The sequence below is a fragment of the Sinocyclocheilus anshuiensis genome, unplaced genomic scaffold (genome assembly GCF_001515605.1).
Source record: "Sinocyclocheilus anshuiensis isolate Anshui unplaced genomic scaffold, SAMN03320099.WGS_v1.1 scaffold997, whole genome shotgun sequence".
In the NCBI taxonomy this organism is placed as follows: Eukaryota; Metazoa; Chordata; class Actinopteri; order Cypriniformes; family Cyprinidae; genus Sinocyclocheilus; species Sinocyclocheilus anshuiensis.
In genome coordinates, this window is record NW_015555715.1 from 1,721,584 (window position 1) to 1,736,864 (window position 15,281).

General features: G+C 38.5%; 2 protein-coding genes across 2 annotated transcripts in view; both read left to right on the forward strand.

The window, feature by feature from the left end:
* LOC107672235 (zinc finger protein 423-like) overlaps positions 1 to 6,493 on the forward strand; it is a 184,293-nt gene extending 177,800 nt beyond the window's left edge. The window contains exon 9 of the mRNA XM_016465329.1: positions 6,054 to 6,493. Coding sequence (XP_016320815.1) covers positions 6,054 to 6,083 — 30 coding nt within the window. The 3' untranslated portion in view covers positions 6,084 to 6,493. The remainder of the gene's footprint in view (positions 1 to 6,053) is intronic.
* Positions 6,494 to 9,350: 2,857 nt separating this feature from the next.
* Positions 9,351 to 15,281, forward strand: part of LOC107672277 (transmembrane protein 189-like) — a 30,322-nt gene continuing 24,391 nt past the window's right edge. Inside the window, exons 1-2 of the mRNA XM_016465409.1 lie at positions 9,351 to 9,498; positions 9,722 to 9,886. Coding sequence (XP_016320895.1) covers positions 9,489 to 9,498; positions 9,722 to 9,886 — 175 coding nt within the window. The 5' untranslated portion in view covers positions 9,351 to 9,488. The remainder of the gene's footprint in view (positions 9,499 to 9,721; positions 9,887 to 15,281) is intronic.

A 15,281-nucleotide genomic window follows, 5' to 3' on the forward strand; every position in this document is an offset into this window, starting at 1 on the left:
TGGCAATGAATGTTTGTGGCTTACCCTCCTTGTGAAGGGTGTCAATGATTGTCTTCTGGACAACTGTCAGATCAGCAGTCTTCCCCATGATTGTGTAGCCTAGTGAACCAAACTGAGAGACCATTTTGAAGGCTCAGGAAACCTTTGCAGGTGTTTTGAGTTGATTAGCTGATTGGCATGTCACCATATTCTAATTTGTTGAGATAGTGGATTGGTGGGTTTTTGTTAAATGTGAGCCAAAATCATCACAATTAAAAGAACCAAAGACTTAAACTACTTCAGTCTGTGTGCATTGAATTTATTTAATACACGAGTTTCACAATTTGAGTTGAATTACTGAAATAAATGAACTTTTCCACGACATTCTAATTTATTGAGATGCACCTGTAATGGCTTCCAACACGGTTTATATAATCAAATGAATCGCTGTTATTTTTTATAATATTAACATTACATAATGTGAAGCTCTCTTTATTTATCTTTTTTTTTTTTTTTGGTTTGCGTCCTTCAAGTAAATAAAATAATAATAAAATAAATGTATTATTTTTAGTATTTTTACTAAATTTAGTATTTATTAGTAATAGTACACCTTGGCTTAGTGGGAGCTAATTTGTAGGTCATCTATCATAAGCATATTTATGTTTACATTTCATTCAGATTCACACATATGCCTCCAGTCCTGGTCAGGCTAGAAAGAGGAGAGCATTTGGACAGTGACGTGGGTGTAGTGCACTTCAGTACAGCAGAACGTAGTTGCATGGAAGGTGCTAAATTCAGGGACAGGCACTATCTGGGTGGAGAAGGGTGTGAGTAGGTGGGAAGAGGGGAGGGATGAGGGAATCCAGGGGCAGGGCAGAGCAGGGGGGGCATTTATTTGTAGCACACTCCCAAGTGAGTTTCCTGTCTCTGGGAGGTGAGAGCTTGGGAGCATATGAAGCTTTAAGACAGCCCATCTGCTAGTCTCCGGCCATTGGAAGACTGTCAAGCGGGTCTAAAAATAAGCTACTCTAAAGTGCACCAGGCGGCAAAGGTGATTTTTCATTTTGTGTTAAAAACGGGGCAGAGAGGGACAGACTAGCGTCCTAAGAGCAAAGCTGCACTCTCTAACCCCCCCCACCACCTCTCTCTCTTTCTCTCGTACTCATTCACGCTCTCTCTTTTTGACAACTTTACGCTCTCTCTTTCTGTCTTTCTTATTCATGATCCCTCTCTCTTTAAATCCCCTTCTCATCTCTTTTTCTATCAGCTTCAGTATTTCCTCTCCGTGTCTGTGTTTAGCCATACAGACAGCAGACAGACTCGGCAGAGAGCACTTTATAAAACCGATAGCGCAGAGACACACTGTCTGTTCATTTGTGTGTGTGTGAGTGAATATCTAGATACAGTAATACAGTGTGTAGTGCAGAGTGGCTCTTTCTCTTCCTCTTCAGTTTTTCTCTATTATAATATATAGATGAATAATATATATTGCACTGATACAAGACTTATCTGAATAATCTTATTACTTTTTGATTTTATAAATATTTTATTTTATAATAATGATATAAAAGATTTAAACTAAAAATAAACCATTAATGAAAAATGCAACCATTAATAGTCAAGAATTTATTTATATGTAGTGTTATAATAAAATAATAAATAATAAAATAAATGTAAATAATTAAAATTTAAATTCAAAATATATGTATAAAAATGTATCAATTATATATATACCAAACAAATAGTTAAAATATGTAACTTGTTTCTAGTAATGTATTTGAAATAAAGACATTATTATGATATAAACATGTCATATAATTTTTGTTCTGAATTATATAGCTCATGTGTTTTCGTGTGCGATTTGCTGGGGAGCTGCCGCTTTCCGCTGTTCTGAGGTCAACTCGGATATTGTCAGTAATTCCAAAGAATCCTGTTACGAAAAACAGTTTACTGACAGAACGGCCACCCTCTCCAGCAACACTCTTTTCTCTCTCTTGCTCTGTTCGCTCTTGCAGAACGAGCCAACACATTAGAGTTTCACTGACACTGCACCGTCCCCAGGGGGCACCACGGAGCCCGGAGCCAGGGGTCCTGCGGCACACACATGCTTGCACACACGAACAGCCCTGATTGAAAGAGACATGACAGCAGCTCGGTCCGGCTGTATGTGCATGCTCTGTGTGAGAAAAGAGGCTGTGTAGGGAAACGTAGATTTGATTTTCCTTTATCTTTATCTCCCCTCCGCTTCCCCCTTCTCTCTCCCCCCTCGGCGAGTGCAGCAGTCTCGCAGTCACTGCATCAGTAATGTGACTGGGCCATATTTCCCAGGAGTGCACAGCTCCGCAGGATTTAGCCTCTCTTTTATAACCAGTTTAGGAAAACAATGACAGCGTAGATATTGACTGAGCTCGCAGGGGCTGTTCTGCCCACTGCACCGCCTCCCCCCGCTCCGTCGCCAAGCCAAGGGGGAAAGAGAAAAGAGGCTGTCCTGCACATTACGCTGTGCCCTCGTGTTGCAGCGATGGTGGTGCAGCGTTCAGGTATACGAATAAAACTACAATGAGCTTCTAAAACTGCACTTGAAATCAAGAGGAAGTTGTCGCATTTCTGTTGCAACAACGGTGCTTGACACATGAGCAAGTCGTGAGTGTGTTTGCAAGCTCTTCAAGTTCTCGTACAAAAGTATAGTGGCAGGCAACTGATACGACACTGATTACAGTGAATGCGTCTATGCACATGTTTTGGTGCGTTCAGTCGCAGCTCATCCATGACTGTTTAAACAGCCTTCGTCTGTGTTCCCCACCTCTCTCGCTCTAACTTCCCCCCTTCAAGAATATATCAATTACAGCTGCATTGCACTGATGTCATATGTCGAGTCATTATCAGATTCAGAGACACATACCATTCTGGCGATCGATCGCCTGTGGCTTAATCAATAGCGCTGCCCCCGACGACACGCTCGGATGAAGAGAACAAACTGCGACCGGCCCGAAAATGTGTTTGTTCCAACACACTGATTAACTAATTTAAACAAGTGTTGCTGGTTTGATCGCCCACACATCAGCTGCCATCTTTCAAGAGAGATATCGGAGCGATGGAAATAGATGTGCTGGGGTGTGTAAGTGTGTGTGCGCGTGCAATCTGGACAGCTGAAGTGCGACAGTGTGTTGCGTTTATAAGGGTGTGTGTGATTAGACAGAGTAGATGTATGATACCACAGTGGCTCGTATATGCCAGAGATCATGAAATAAGGTGGGTGTTGATTGAGGCTAGTGCCGTGTGTGTGTGTGTGTGTGTGTGTGTTTATGTGAGGTACGTACATAGGCATGTGTGCGCTGGGGAGTCTGAGCGCATGTCTTTTGTTTTAGAGAAGGATCTATGCGTGTGTATGAAGGATGTTGTGTACTGTATGTTAGGTCGGGCTCCCCGCACCCCTCCAGTCCTACTGTGCAGTTTCCATCAGGCCACTGCAGTGCTGGTGTAACCCTAGACCCCAGGGAACAACACTGCCTCTCTGTCCCTCCACCTCCAAATCAATACAGCTCCACACAGCCCTGATATTTTAGTTTATAATTTAAAAATGAATATAAATATATTTTATTTATGAAAATATATATAAATATACAAATAAATGATAAAATACATAATCATAAAATTATAGTATCTTTGATTATTGAGCATATATTCATAATTATGTATTTTTATTGTAAGAATTGTATTTTATTTATTTCTTTTTTTTAATTATTCATTATTTATTTGATAGAGGATTTATACATATTTAGGTTTTTTTGCCTTTATTGTTATAGGAAAGTATAGTGTAGACGGGAAAGTAAGGGTGAGAGAGTGAGAATGGTTTCAGGACATGACTAAAGTTAGAGTCTGACACTGTATTTGTGTTTTAACTGGAACTCTGTACTGACCAATCAGAAACCAGGAATGAAACAGTCTGTTTTACAACATGTAGTCATTTATTCTGAATTTAAGACGTCAAAAACAAGTCACGAAGACTTGATCAGTGCCAGTACTGAATGAACTGAGATTAAATTACATGAGATTATTATTACTTTTATTATTGTTGTGATTATTATTGTTTTTGTTGTCATGATCATCAGCGTAAATGAAAAGATAGGTGACCCAGATGTTAATCTGGTCTCACATTGAGTCGTGGTATCAGGTATATTATGACAACGGCTGAGTTGCATTTGGCTCTGCAGCAGGTGAAGATTGAGTTTGGAGGGGGATTGGCTTTGTGGGGAATAACTGATAATTGATTGAGCAGCAGCATATTCTTGGGGACTCAGCTAAGGCAGGTTTGGGTAAATTGGGTCGTTAGTTGCTCTTGACATGTGCACGTGTGACAATGCGGGCAGGTACGCCGTATTGACTCATTGCTCATTGTCATGTGAGTCCCAGGATTATTTCACCATGCCGTCGCTGTTTCCTGTTCCGTTTTGTTGTAATTCCAATATGTGGAACAGGTGCTTGATGATGAGGACAAATGATTTGCAATATGTGTGGGTTTTGTCCGATGTGCACCTCCGTCTCGTTCTCCTCTCCGGCAGAGCTCAGAGCGAGACATAGACAAGGCTGGCCTCTGCTGGAAGGGGGGTGGCAGCACAGGCAGCAGAACGCAAAAGGAGAAGTGCTTTGCTCTCATAATGGGGTCAGTGGCTCCCGGAGAGGTACGTCTCCTCGTTCAAGAGCCCTCCTCGTGCGCGTCTCCTCTCTGTTCCACGCAGGAGGGGCGGGAAAAGAGAGAGAGGCCGGGATGGAAATAGAAGGAGGACACGAGACACGCATCCCCTGACAGGCTGCCATTGATTCGGTCCGAGGTTTTAAGACACAGTGGTTTGGCCTTCCTCGGATGGAACTGCCCATCCCCTTTCACCAGCAATCATTTGCAAAATATGTGCACTAAGATAAGAGAACGAAGAATGAGTATTTATCAACGAAAAACCATGCTTAATCCTACAGATTTGTCTCCCCATTTCCATTTTTTTTTTATATCGGGGCATAAAAACAGCCTATCTCTCTTGGAGAGATTAATCTTGGAAAGGAGCTTTGAGAGGGAAAGTGGGATGATTGCCGGCTCTTCTCTGGGAATTGGGTTTATGGTCCAGGGAAAAGCATGCGGAAAAGCAGGGCTGCCAAGAGACCATGGCAACACAATAACCATTTAGCCTGTGCATATCTGCTCCTGTTTAACCCTTCACGCAACGGCTGATTGATCTGTTTATGTTTAATTCAACGTGTTACTTGCCATTTCTTTGTCATTAATTGTGAAATTGTGAATGAAAATTGTTTCTACAATTTTTCAAAGTGTACATTCAAAGTGTACAAATCAAGTGTTTTATTGGCATCTATGGTTCCATGAGGAACCTTTAACATCCATGGGCCCTTTATATTGAACAAAAGGGTTCTTTATATTGGAAAAAAAAAATCATCTTTAAATTATTAAAATGTTCCTTATACTAAAAAATAAATTTATTTTAAGAACTGTTCACTGAAACATGGTTCTTCTACGGCATTGCTCCTGCAAACACCCTTTTGGAACCTTTGTTTTTTAAGAGTGTAATTTGACACAAAACTGTTTTCTCTCCTACTTTTCTTCTACACATTTGATATGTTATTATAAATGTAAGTTCTGTTCTCAGGAGTCCATAGAATTGTGCTGATTTAAAAGATTCATAAACATGAATCAAATACTCCAGAATAAACAAATCAGTGCTTTTGCATTAGAAACAGAGAACTCCAGAATAAAACGGGGGACGAATGTTGTGTTTCTCTGCCCGGTGCGGAAGTACGTGGGTACGTGGGTGGATGAATGGGATCGCAAGTGCACATGTGCACATTATTTAATGGGAGGGTGTGGGGAAGAAAGAAAATGGGAAGAAAGGAAGGTGTTCGCTCGTGGCTGCTCAAAGTGGGGCTGCTAGCCTTGAGATGGACGGACAGGCCTGGTGGGTAAATGGAAAGAGAGATGGATAGAGGGAGAGAGCGAAGGAGACGGGTGGAGGTGTGGGCACGTAGCTTATTATTTCTCTCCTCATGTGTTCTCTTCTGTTCCCCTGCAGAACCACACACTGAGCCAGCACGCACAGTGAGACCGGGCCCCGCAGGACTCCCGGTTCAGCCTAGAACCCCGACCCAGGCCCGGTGGGGGAGGAACATTTCAACATCACAGCCAATCAAAGTGTCATTTGCTACTCACATGTAAAACTCTAACGATTCCGCCACCAGGCGCAGCTATTACGAACGGTGGGGAATGAATATTAATGGGATATGCTATTAAAAAAGAAAAGGAGAGGAAAAAAGGAGATGGAGAGAAAAAGGTATTCTACGTGCAGTATTTTTTATCATCCCTTCTTCCTGGTTGTGTGTTCTTTATTTTCTCCCCGTTTGCTTTTTCGGTTTTTCTTGATTTTTTTGGGGACAAAAGATGTAAAAAAAAATATTGGAAGGAAAAGACACCCTCTGCCTGATTTTAATCTCTAGAAATACATATCTTGTCCTCTGTTGCTTCATGTATCAAACTTCATACGTGCCAATTTTGTTCTTTTCAATGCATATATTCTCAGCCCTTTTTTATTTGTTGATTGATTTGTACCTTAATCACACACACTTCCTCTTTCTCTGTCTCAAATGCAGACACTCCAATCTTAACTTGCTCTCATTTACGCATCATTTGACATCAAAACCAAGAATGCAACAGTATTTTAAAACCAATTCGCTCTGGTAAACATTTTGAATATATACACAGTATACACAAACACACACAGTAAGTGTATATATTGCAGGTTATAAACTGTAGTGTACATTGTGTACTATTAATTATGTAATTTTATAAACTTTTATTGTATAAAAACAATTTATATTACTTTATAATTTAGGTTTTTGTTACAAAAAATTATAACATTTTATTTTAAATTAAATTAAAATGTCAAATTATATAGTCATGTATCAAACTTCATATGTGCCAATTTTGTTCTTTTTCAATGCATATATTCTCAGCCCTTTTTATTTGTTGATTTATTTGTACCATTTATTTCTTGCAGTAAATAGGTACTTGTGCTGTGCTGTGATTGCTTGCCAGTCGTAATATTTTTCCTTTCTATTATTATTGTTATATATTTTCTTTTTTCTAATTACAGTAAAAAGACAAAAAAACATATAAAGAAAAAAAATCAAAAACATAATGGTTTTGATTGGATTTTCCAGTACATGGGCCTTATGGATGTTGTAAAAATGAATATCATTGATTTCAGTGCAACTGGATGATGTCTGCTTTTTAAATGTGAATTAACCAGATTGCAATAAACTAGTACAGTTGAAAATAAACAAATAAATAAATCATGAATAAAGGGAATCCGTGCATCTGAAGTGAGTGTTCTTTCAAAGCGCAGATAAAGCGTATTGAAGCAGCTGAACTCCTTAGAGTGGCTCCGTTCCCCTGATGCCGTGTGAGCTCTATTCTTCTTGTCATGCTTTCTATTTAACAATAAATATCTGTGAGCTACAGTAATGCTGCTCATAAAACACAGATAATGTGCATTTAAAAAATGTATTGTGACCGTAATGAAAACTCTTGGATGGGTGTGAACACATGCTTAACGCAGGCTTAGTTTATTTTTACATTAAGAGATATCAATAAATAATAATGGAAATATTTGCAGTGGATATTATTATACATGTTAACGTGGTAACAACGAATGAATTTTATGAATTTTATACACATTCAAGTCTATGATTCATCTGCAGGGGAGAACAGTGAGTCCATATTGCATCACAAATCATGATTCATGCTGCTTTCATAGTGTTTAAATCAGTGCAAGAGGATCTGAATCAAAAACTCGAGTCTTTGCCAATTATATATGGTGTTTTATAATATTGTGACATAAAATTAAAACATGAAATATACAGAAATCAGAATCAGCCACACTGTTGTCCAGAGTGGACAGAATAATGTGAGATTCTGTGACCTGCTGACCCTGCAAAAATTCAATTCAACTGTAAAATATGACAGATCTGAAAGTCATGGGAAAATGGCAACTGTCATTGGTATAATGCATCAAATTTATTCATCAGATTCACAAGATTTTATCTTGCATAATGTATATATATATATATATATATATATATATATATATAAAATGCAGAACTATATATTATGCAAATTCCCGTTTATTTAGCGTTATGATTGCTGTAAGTAGGGAAAACCCCAACACTGATCATCAGATGATTTAATGCCTGTGACTCGCTGAATAAGGGCAGAAACATCTATTTAAAGTAGTGTTTCTTCTTTTACCAGTGCAGTTTCTACTTTAATTGCATCCATGTGTTTAAGCAGCTGGTTCGGCCTCTGAGTCTCATAACTTGAGCCGGACAGAAGGTCGGTGCTGTTCCCAGAAATCAGCCATCGGAACGCATCGATACACTACGGGCCTCTGAACCTGTCCGCTTGGGAACCAGGGTTCAGCACACCATCTGAGTAACTCCTAAATACTTGAAAACTAGAATGTGATTTTATGATTCATCCACAAATACCCAATACTACTGAAAGATGTGCTTAACTAGGCTACTGGTGTTTCAGTTGTACTGTACTTCACTGAACTGTTAGCCAATCAGTTAATCAATCTATCTGTGTGTCTAGGCATTGCCAATCTTCACAGCCTCAGAGGGCTTTACAGACCCCCACACAGACGCTCAGCATCCCAAGTACTCTCAATATGACAAGATAGATTTTCTCTAAAACACTTTATAATTACTTTCATTAAGAAAATTCACCAACATTACCACATTATATAATGCTTAACAGATCATTAGCTAGCAAGTTAAAAAATGATCTTCTCAATTACATGTAAGCATGTGTGTGTTGTATACAATTAATATTTTTTGACATACCGTTATAAATGATATATTAGTGTTTTTATTTTTTATATTATCCGACAAAACAAACTGAAAAAAAAAAAAATTAATATACAGTGATATAATTTTTATTATTGTTTTGTATTATATTGTGTCTGTGAGTGTTGCAGTACCACATAATCAAACATAGATAAGATTATCTTATCTGTTTCTTACAGTAGTCATGTGTACTCAAACAATTTCGCTTCAAGACGCTTGTTTCCCTTATCAGCGTGTCAAAGTCTCATGATAGACTCATGAGCTGTTAGGGACCATCAATAAAATACCGCGAATTTTTGTACGATCATAACATTTAATGGACAATACCTATAAAAGCACACACAAACAAACCGTTTGTAAACATCTAAAATATAATGTCGTTTTGTTAATTATATTAATCATTAATTAACAGCCAGTGATTGTAACGATTGTTTCGCGTCACAACACAAACATACATTTTACGACTGTCCCTAAGAACACTCCACACCAGAGAGCACAAGAAAAGTTTTCCAAAATATTCACTTTATTCAGGCTATCGGGCAGTTTAAAGACCTGGCTCGGACGCCCTGTGGGGAACAATATTTATCAACCATTTAGCTCATGAGATGAAACAAGGTAAATAATAATTATTACAATATGTCTGTTTTTGTAGCGAAGTATCAGACAGGCAGTTCGTGCGTATTTTAGTTCCGGGTGTGTTTCAGTTTAGGAACCTCACTGGGCTAACTAGGAAAGGTGTGTCATTCAGCGCTAAACCTAAACCCCTGTGTATTAGTTACTAAATGCACGATACAACGTCATTATTAATGCATTTTCTCTGAAAACTGGCCATCATAAGGGGCCATGGCTACGGCGTTACTGTCAGAGACGGAGATCAGGCAGCGGTCTATGGCAGAGGAGGATCCGAACGGGAATGAACATGGGGCGGCTGCGCGCAGCACCGTGCCTCGCTGGGGACCGCAGCATGCCGGGGCCCGACAGCTCGCCAGGCTTTACTCTCCGGGTAAGACAAGTATATCGCGTGTCATTAAACCGATCTGTGTTTATAGGAATCGTTTTTCTACTGTTTTACGCTGCAGCATCATCGGGCCACATTAAGGCCAGAACACACACACACACAAGTTACGTGTAGCTTTGTGCAAAGAGGTCAGTTTGAGATCAATATGTGACAGCAGCGCATGAATGACGTCAACATAATATAATGAATATTGGTGCTTGTATAACATCCTTCTGAAAATGTAAGACTTACTATTAATGGGTTGCCTGTATTGTGTATTTGCTACTTCTTAAAACTTGTAACACTGTGCGTTCACACTTATAGAAGTAAACGACACTAGAAATTGTACCTGTCAGGATTAAGTGTTGAGAACAAGAGAATCGTTTGCAACTCTTACAGGGACTGGTCACTCAAAATTGAGAATTCTGTCAATATTTTCTCACCCTCATAGTTATCAAGATCTTTTTGACTTTATTTTTTTCCTTATTGGAACTCAAAAGAGATTTTGGGCGGCCTGTCACTATTCAGTGCATCTTTTTCCATAAAATGAAAGTGAATTGTGACATTCTGCCTTGAGTAAATGATGACATATTTGTTTTGGGTGAACTGTTTATGATTTGCTGTACAACTATTACATATTAATAGACTTGGAGAACTTTAAAAATAACTTGTTTCATATTTAGTGCATATGAATAATAGCTTTTTAAGTAGATTTTTTTTTATAAATGTGTATGTGTATACACATTGTAAATATTAGGAATTGCCTTTAACCCCCAACCCCACCATGCCATCCCCAACTAAAACAAGATTTAAGTTCCCTTCCACTGTCCTCTAGCAGCAGAAGCAGTCTCATTGTGTCATGGGACACTTGTAGATTGCAGCTGCAATTAAAACTACATCGATTTAACTCAAAATGCTATTAAGAATGATAATGACCACTCCATTTTCTTTGGCAATGCACCCAGCGCGTTAAGCATATGCTACCCCCGGCACGTCCAGCATGTAAATTACTTGGCCATGTTGAGAATGTTTGAGAGAAGTTTTGCGAGGTTAATAAGATAATGTTGTAATGCTTCTCTCTGTGAATGGGGGGGATGGTGGGATTGTGGATGGGATTTTTAGATGAGCTCAGTTGAGTTTAGTATCCACCAGCTGTGAAGTGCATGTCGGAGAGGCTTAACTGTGGGTATCTCAAGGAAAGTACGCCGGGATTGTTGTTTTGCTTGTGCTGTGGTTTGCATGCTGTTTGTAGTTGTAATTACCACACTTTCAAAGTTTATCGTCCATGACATCGTCCATTTTACCTCAAAATGCAAACCAATATTCTCATAAATATTCTATATTTTAGATATACACTACCTTTCAAAAGTTTTGGGTTGTTTAGGGTCACCAAGGCTGCATTTATTTGATCAAAAACCAGTAGAAACAGTAATATTATTACAATTTAAAATAACTGATTTTAAAGGAGAGGTCTAATGCTATTTCATGCATTCTGATTTATTTACACTGTTAAAGAGTTGGATTCTCATGCTAAACATGACCAAAGTTTCAAAAAACAAGTCGGACGTATGACAGGGTATTTCTGTGCCAAAGACACTCCTTCTGGGTTCGTATAAGTTTCGGAAAGTTTTGGCCCTGTTAGGGATGTAACGGAATGAAAATTTCTTATCACGATTATAGTGACCAAAATTATCACGGTTATCAGTATTATCACGGTATTGTTAAAATGTACTGGAGAAGATGTTAAAAAAGTACCGACACACAAATTACTTAACCAAGTTTTATATTTAAAAATCAACAAACAACAAATAAAATGATTTTTGTTTGCATAATCACTAAAACAATAACATTACCAATGATGTTCAGATTTTAAATGACAACTTGACTGACAACAGTTTAATAGCATGTTCAAATATCTAATGTAAATGTTCAAATAAAGCTTTGAAAAACTTTAACAAAAAAGTAAACCTCACATTTCAGCCTTTAAATAAAGAAAAGTCAAAGATATGTCAAAATGATAATTGATTAATAAATGATTATATGTATTTTATCTGCTCCATAAATAATACTAGATAACTTATATTAATTGTTTAAATGTGTAGAATCCACATAAGCTTGTTTTTCATCAACCGGTCAAAATTTACAGCAGGGCATGCAAATTCGGTCCGTTTTTGGCCAGACAGAAACTGCACACAGGCTGAATGTAAATATAAGTCTCTGTAAAAAAGCTGAATTAGAGCTGTTTCCCCTAACCTCCGTGGACAAAGCAGTATTGCGATTAAAGGGGTCATATGATGCTTTTTTTAAAGATCATTATTTTGTGTATTTGGTGTAACAGAATATGTTGACATGCTTTAATGTTCAAAAAACACTGTATGACGTCATAAAGGGCAGAATTCCTTGTATGGGCACTTCTCTAGGAAGAGTGTGCACACACAGCAAACAGAGCGAGAGTAAGAGCAGCCCATCAACGTGCTTCCTTTGGGTAAGTTGTCGGCAGCACTGCACAGGACTTGCTCGAGAAGGAATTGTAATTTTGTGTTTAGACCACAAAATCAACAATGTCACCAAAGAAGTGTGTTTTTGGTTATGAGGGAAAGATAACCTTGTTCAGCTTCCCAAAGAACCCGGTGTTAAGGGAACAGGATGCAGTTTGTTTCTCTGGGGCAGCAATGGAGTAGTGCAAGTGTGTTTGTTTGTTCTCTGCATTTCGGTGCCGAAATGTTTTATAAACAAATTAAATATAAGTCAATTAAGTTTTTGTTCATGTTTGGTTCATGTTGATGTCACATGTCACTGCTTGCAGACGATCGGTACGCAAAAGCTTTATGTGCTTGTGACTCTTTAGCTCCGCCCACGGCACGCCTCCAGGAGCTCGACTGTTTTCAGAGAGAAGCGTAAAGCTGTATGTCTTTTATAAATCTGATAAAACTAAAGACCCTTCGGAGATGTGAAGGATGCAATACTTCTCTGTAGGTACTCAAGATTAACATGAGATTGGCAGAAACTGTGTTATGTCCCCTTTAATATAATTTTATTTCATTCCTGTGGTGGCAGAGCTGAATTTTCAGCAGTCATTAATCCAGTTTTCATTGTCACATGATGGAATGAAATCATTCTAATATGCTCATTTGGTTCTCTAGAAATACTTCTTATTATTATCAATGTTTTTCTTATTTCTTATTATCAAAACATTTTTCTGGTTAATATTTTTGTGGAAACTGTGGTAATTTTTACATTCAGGATTCTATGATGAATAGAAAGCTCAAAAGAACAGCATTTATATAATTTTTGTAACATTATAAATGTCTTTACTTTTGATCAATTTGGAATCCTTGCTGAGTAAAAGTATTAATTTATATATATAAAAAATATTGTACCACCATTAAGGGCTAGTCTTTAAGCACCCTGAATTATTTCTGATTCCTATTTAAATTGAATTTGAATGGTGTTAGCAAACAGGATATAGAACCTCATTTTGAACATGAATGTAAGGAAATAGTACAATTAAAGTAAATTGAAATTCAAATATTTTTATGCAACAAACTGGAAAAGCAAGTTTGTTGAAATATTGTTTAGAAAAATTTGAAGGTTTATAGACCTTCAAGAGAAGAGAAATGGATAAATTGATTCTAATTAAGTGCGTGCTATGGCCAATTTAATTTCAGTTCAGTGCATTTGAACAAAGACTTGGAATCTTAGATTTATTAGGTTTGTTTCTGAAGAAATTTAGAATTTGTTTATGTGACCGTTCTATTCACACCATAGAACGGTGCAATGTGGTTCCAAAATGGTGATACCTCATGGCTTGCTTCTTGCAGGTATCGAACCATCAACCTTGTGTTTACCATTTCTAATCTTTAAGTACACCACATCACCCCCAAAATGGTCTTGTCCACCTCAAGTCCTTGTATATTTACTTTAATTCGGTCCTTTATCCACAAAAAGTGCCATAGTCTTGGAATCCAATGGTTTGGTTACCGGAGAGACCCTTGACTTCTGATGGAATTCAGCTGGCATGAGCTGATGTTGAACTGCGGTCCGCCTAGAGAGGCCATGGAGAGCAGAGGGTTGAGCCACAGAATATAATGTCAAGGATGCTAAAAGCAGATGCTCTGGAGGCTTGTCTGAGGCTGGTTTGTGCCTGCGCGTGTCTGAGATTAGGTGAGCGGGAATGGCGTTTGGAAGTGTTGAGGCTTACTCGTGAAAAGGGATTGATGAGGCTTCAGTCTGCTCAATGAAGCCTCCGGCTCATTACTGTAACCCCAGGACAGCGAAACAGCTGGACGCCTCTCGCCGCCATATGTCTGCGTGTTATGCACCACTGACTGCTCTTTGTGCTTTTTATCCCACTTTACAGATTCGCCGCAAAGTAAACAGGGTTTACAGGCTACTTTCTGTTTCCCCCATCGCCTCTGCCAGCCGCCATGCTCTGGTTAACGGGGCGCTTGCGGTGTGTGTGTGGGAGTGTGTGTTCAAGGAAAAAAAAGAAATCAATATAGTATTACGTTGCAAGATCTAGTTTCCTATGCAGTCAGCGATCTTGACTCCAATTGGTTTAGTCGCTCCTTATTTGTGGCAGGCTGATGTCTTGACTACAGAAAAGCTTGAACCATGTGGAAAGGTGAATGATACGTGGTGTAAATGGGTGGACGGCACTATAGACACACTGACCTACAAGTACAAATGTGATTTTAAGCATATCAGCTGTCAAACACCTCTACATTTATTTATGGTAGCAATCCTGCAGATAAGCCAACAATGTGTCAACACTGCACACCAGGAGCGTTACTCTTCTTTGTGTGTGAATCCGTTCCGCCATAACAATCCACTCGGAGATGCATTCCTGTTGCACACGCACCTTTATGTTTGAGAATGATTTTTATAATACATAAATTGATTCTTCCACCTGCAGGCTTTGAAGCTAATGTGAAACTTTATGCAATTCAAGGGCACATATCTTTTCTTTAATCTCTCTGCATGGAAACGGTTGTATTTCCAAGGCGCAGGGTTGATACAGTGAACGCTTTCGTCGATTAAATCATCACAGGTTTTGTCAACATTTTCAAGATTGGTGGCATCAAATCTTTAAAAAAAACATTTAACTTGTTTTTATCTTTACTACTTCTGTATGGGCAGAATGTTAAATTTTTGTGTTTACTGTAATTTTTCACACCACTCTATTATTGTTATATGATCTATTTCAGATTAACCCAGTGCTAAACAACGCGTAAAAACAAAAACTGTGGTTGAATGTTTTATTTTGGTCAGATGGTCTCTTGCTGTCTAAGTGGCAAGTTCTGGGCTAGAATAAACTGCAGTATGTAGTAGGGCTGCACGATTAATCAAATGCGATTGTCATGCGCATTTTGTTAAAAAAGCCGGTTCTGTAATCAGCAGG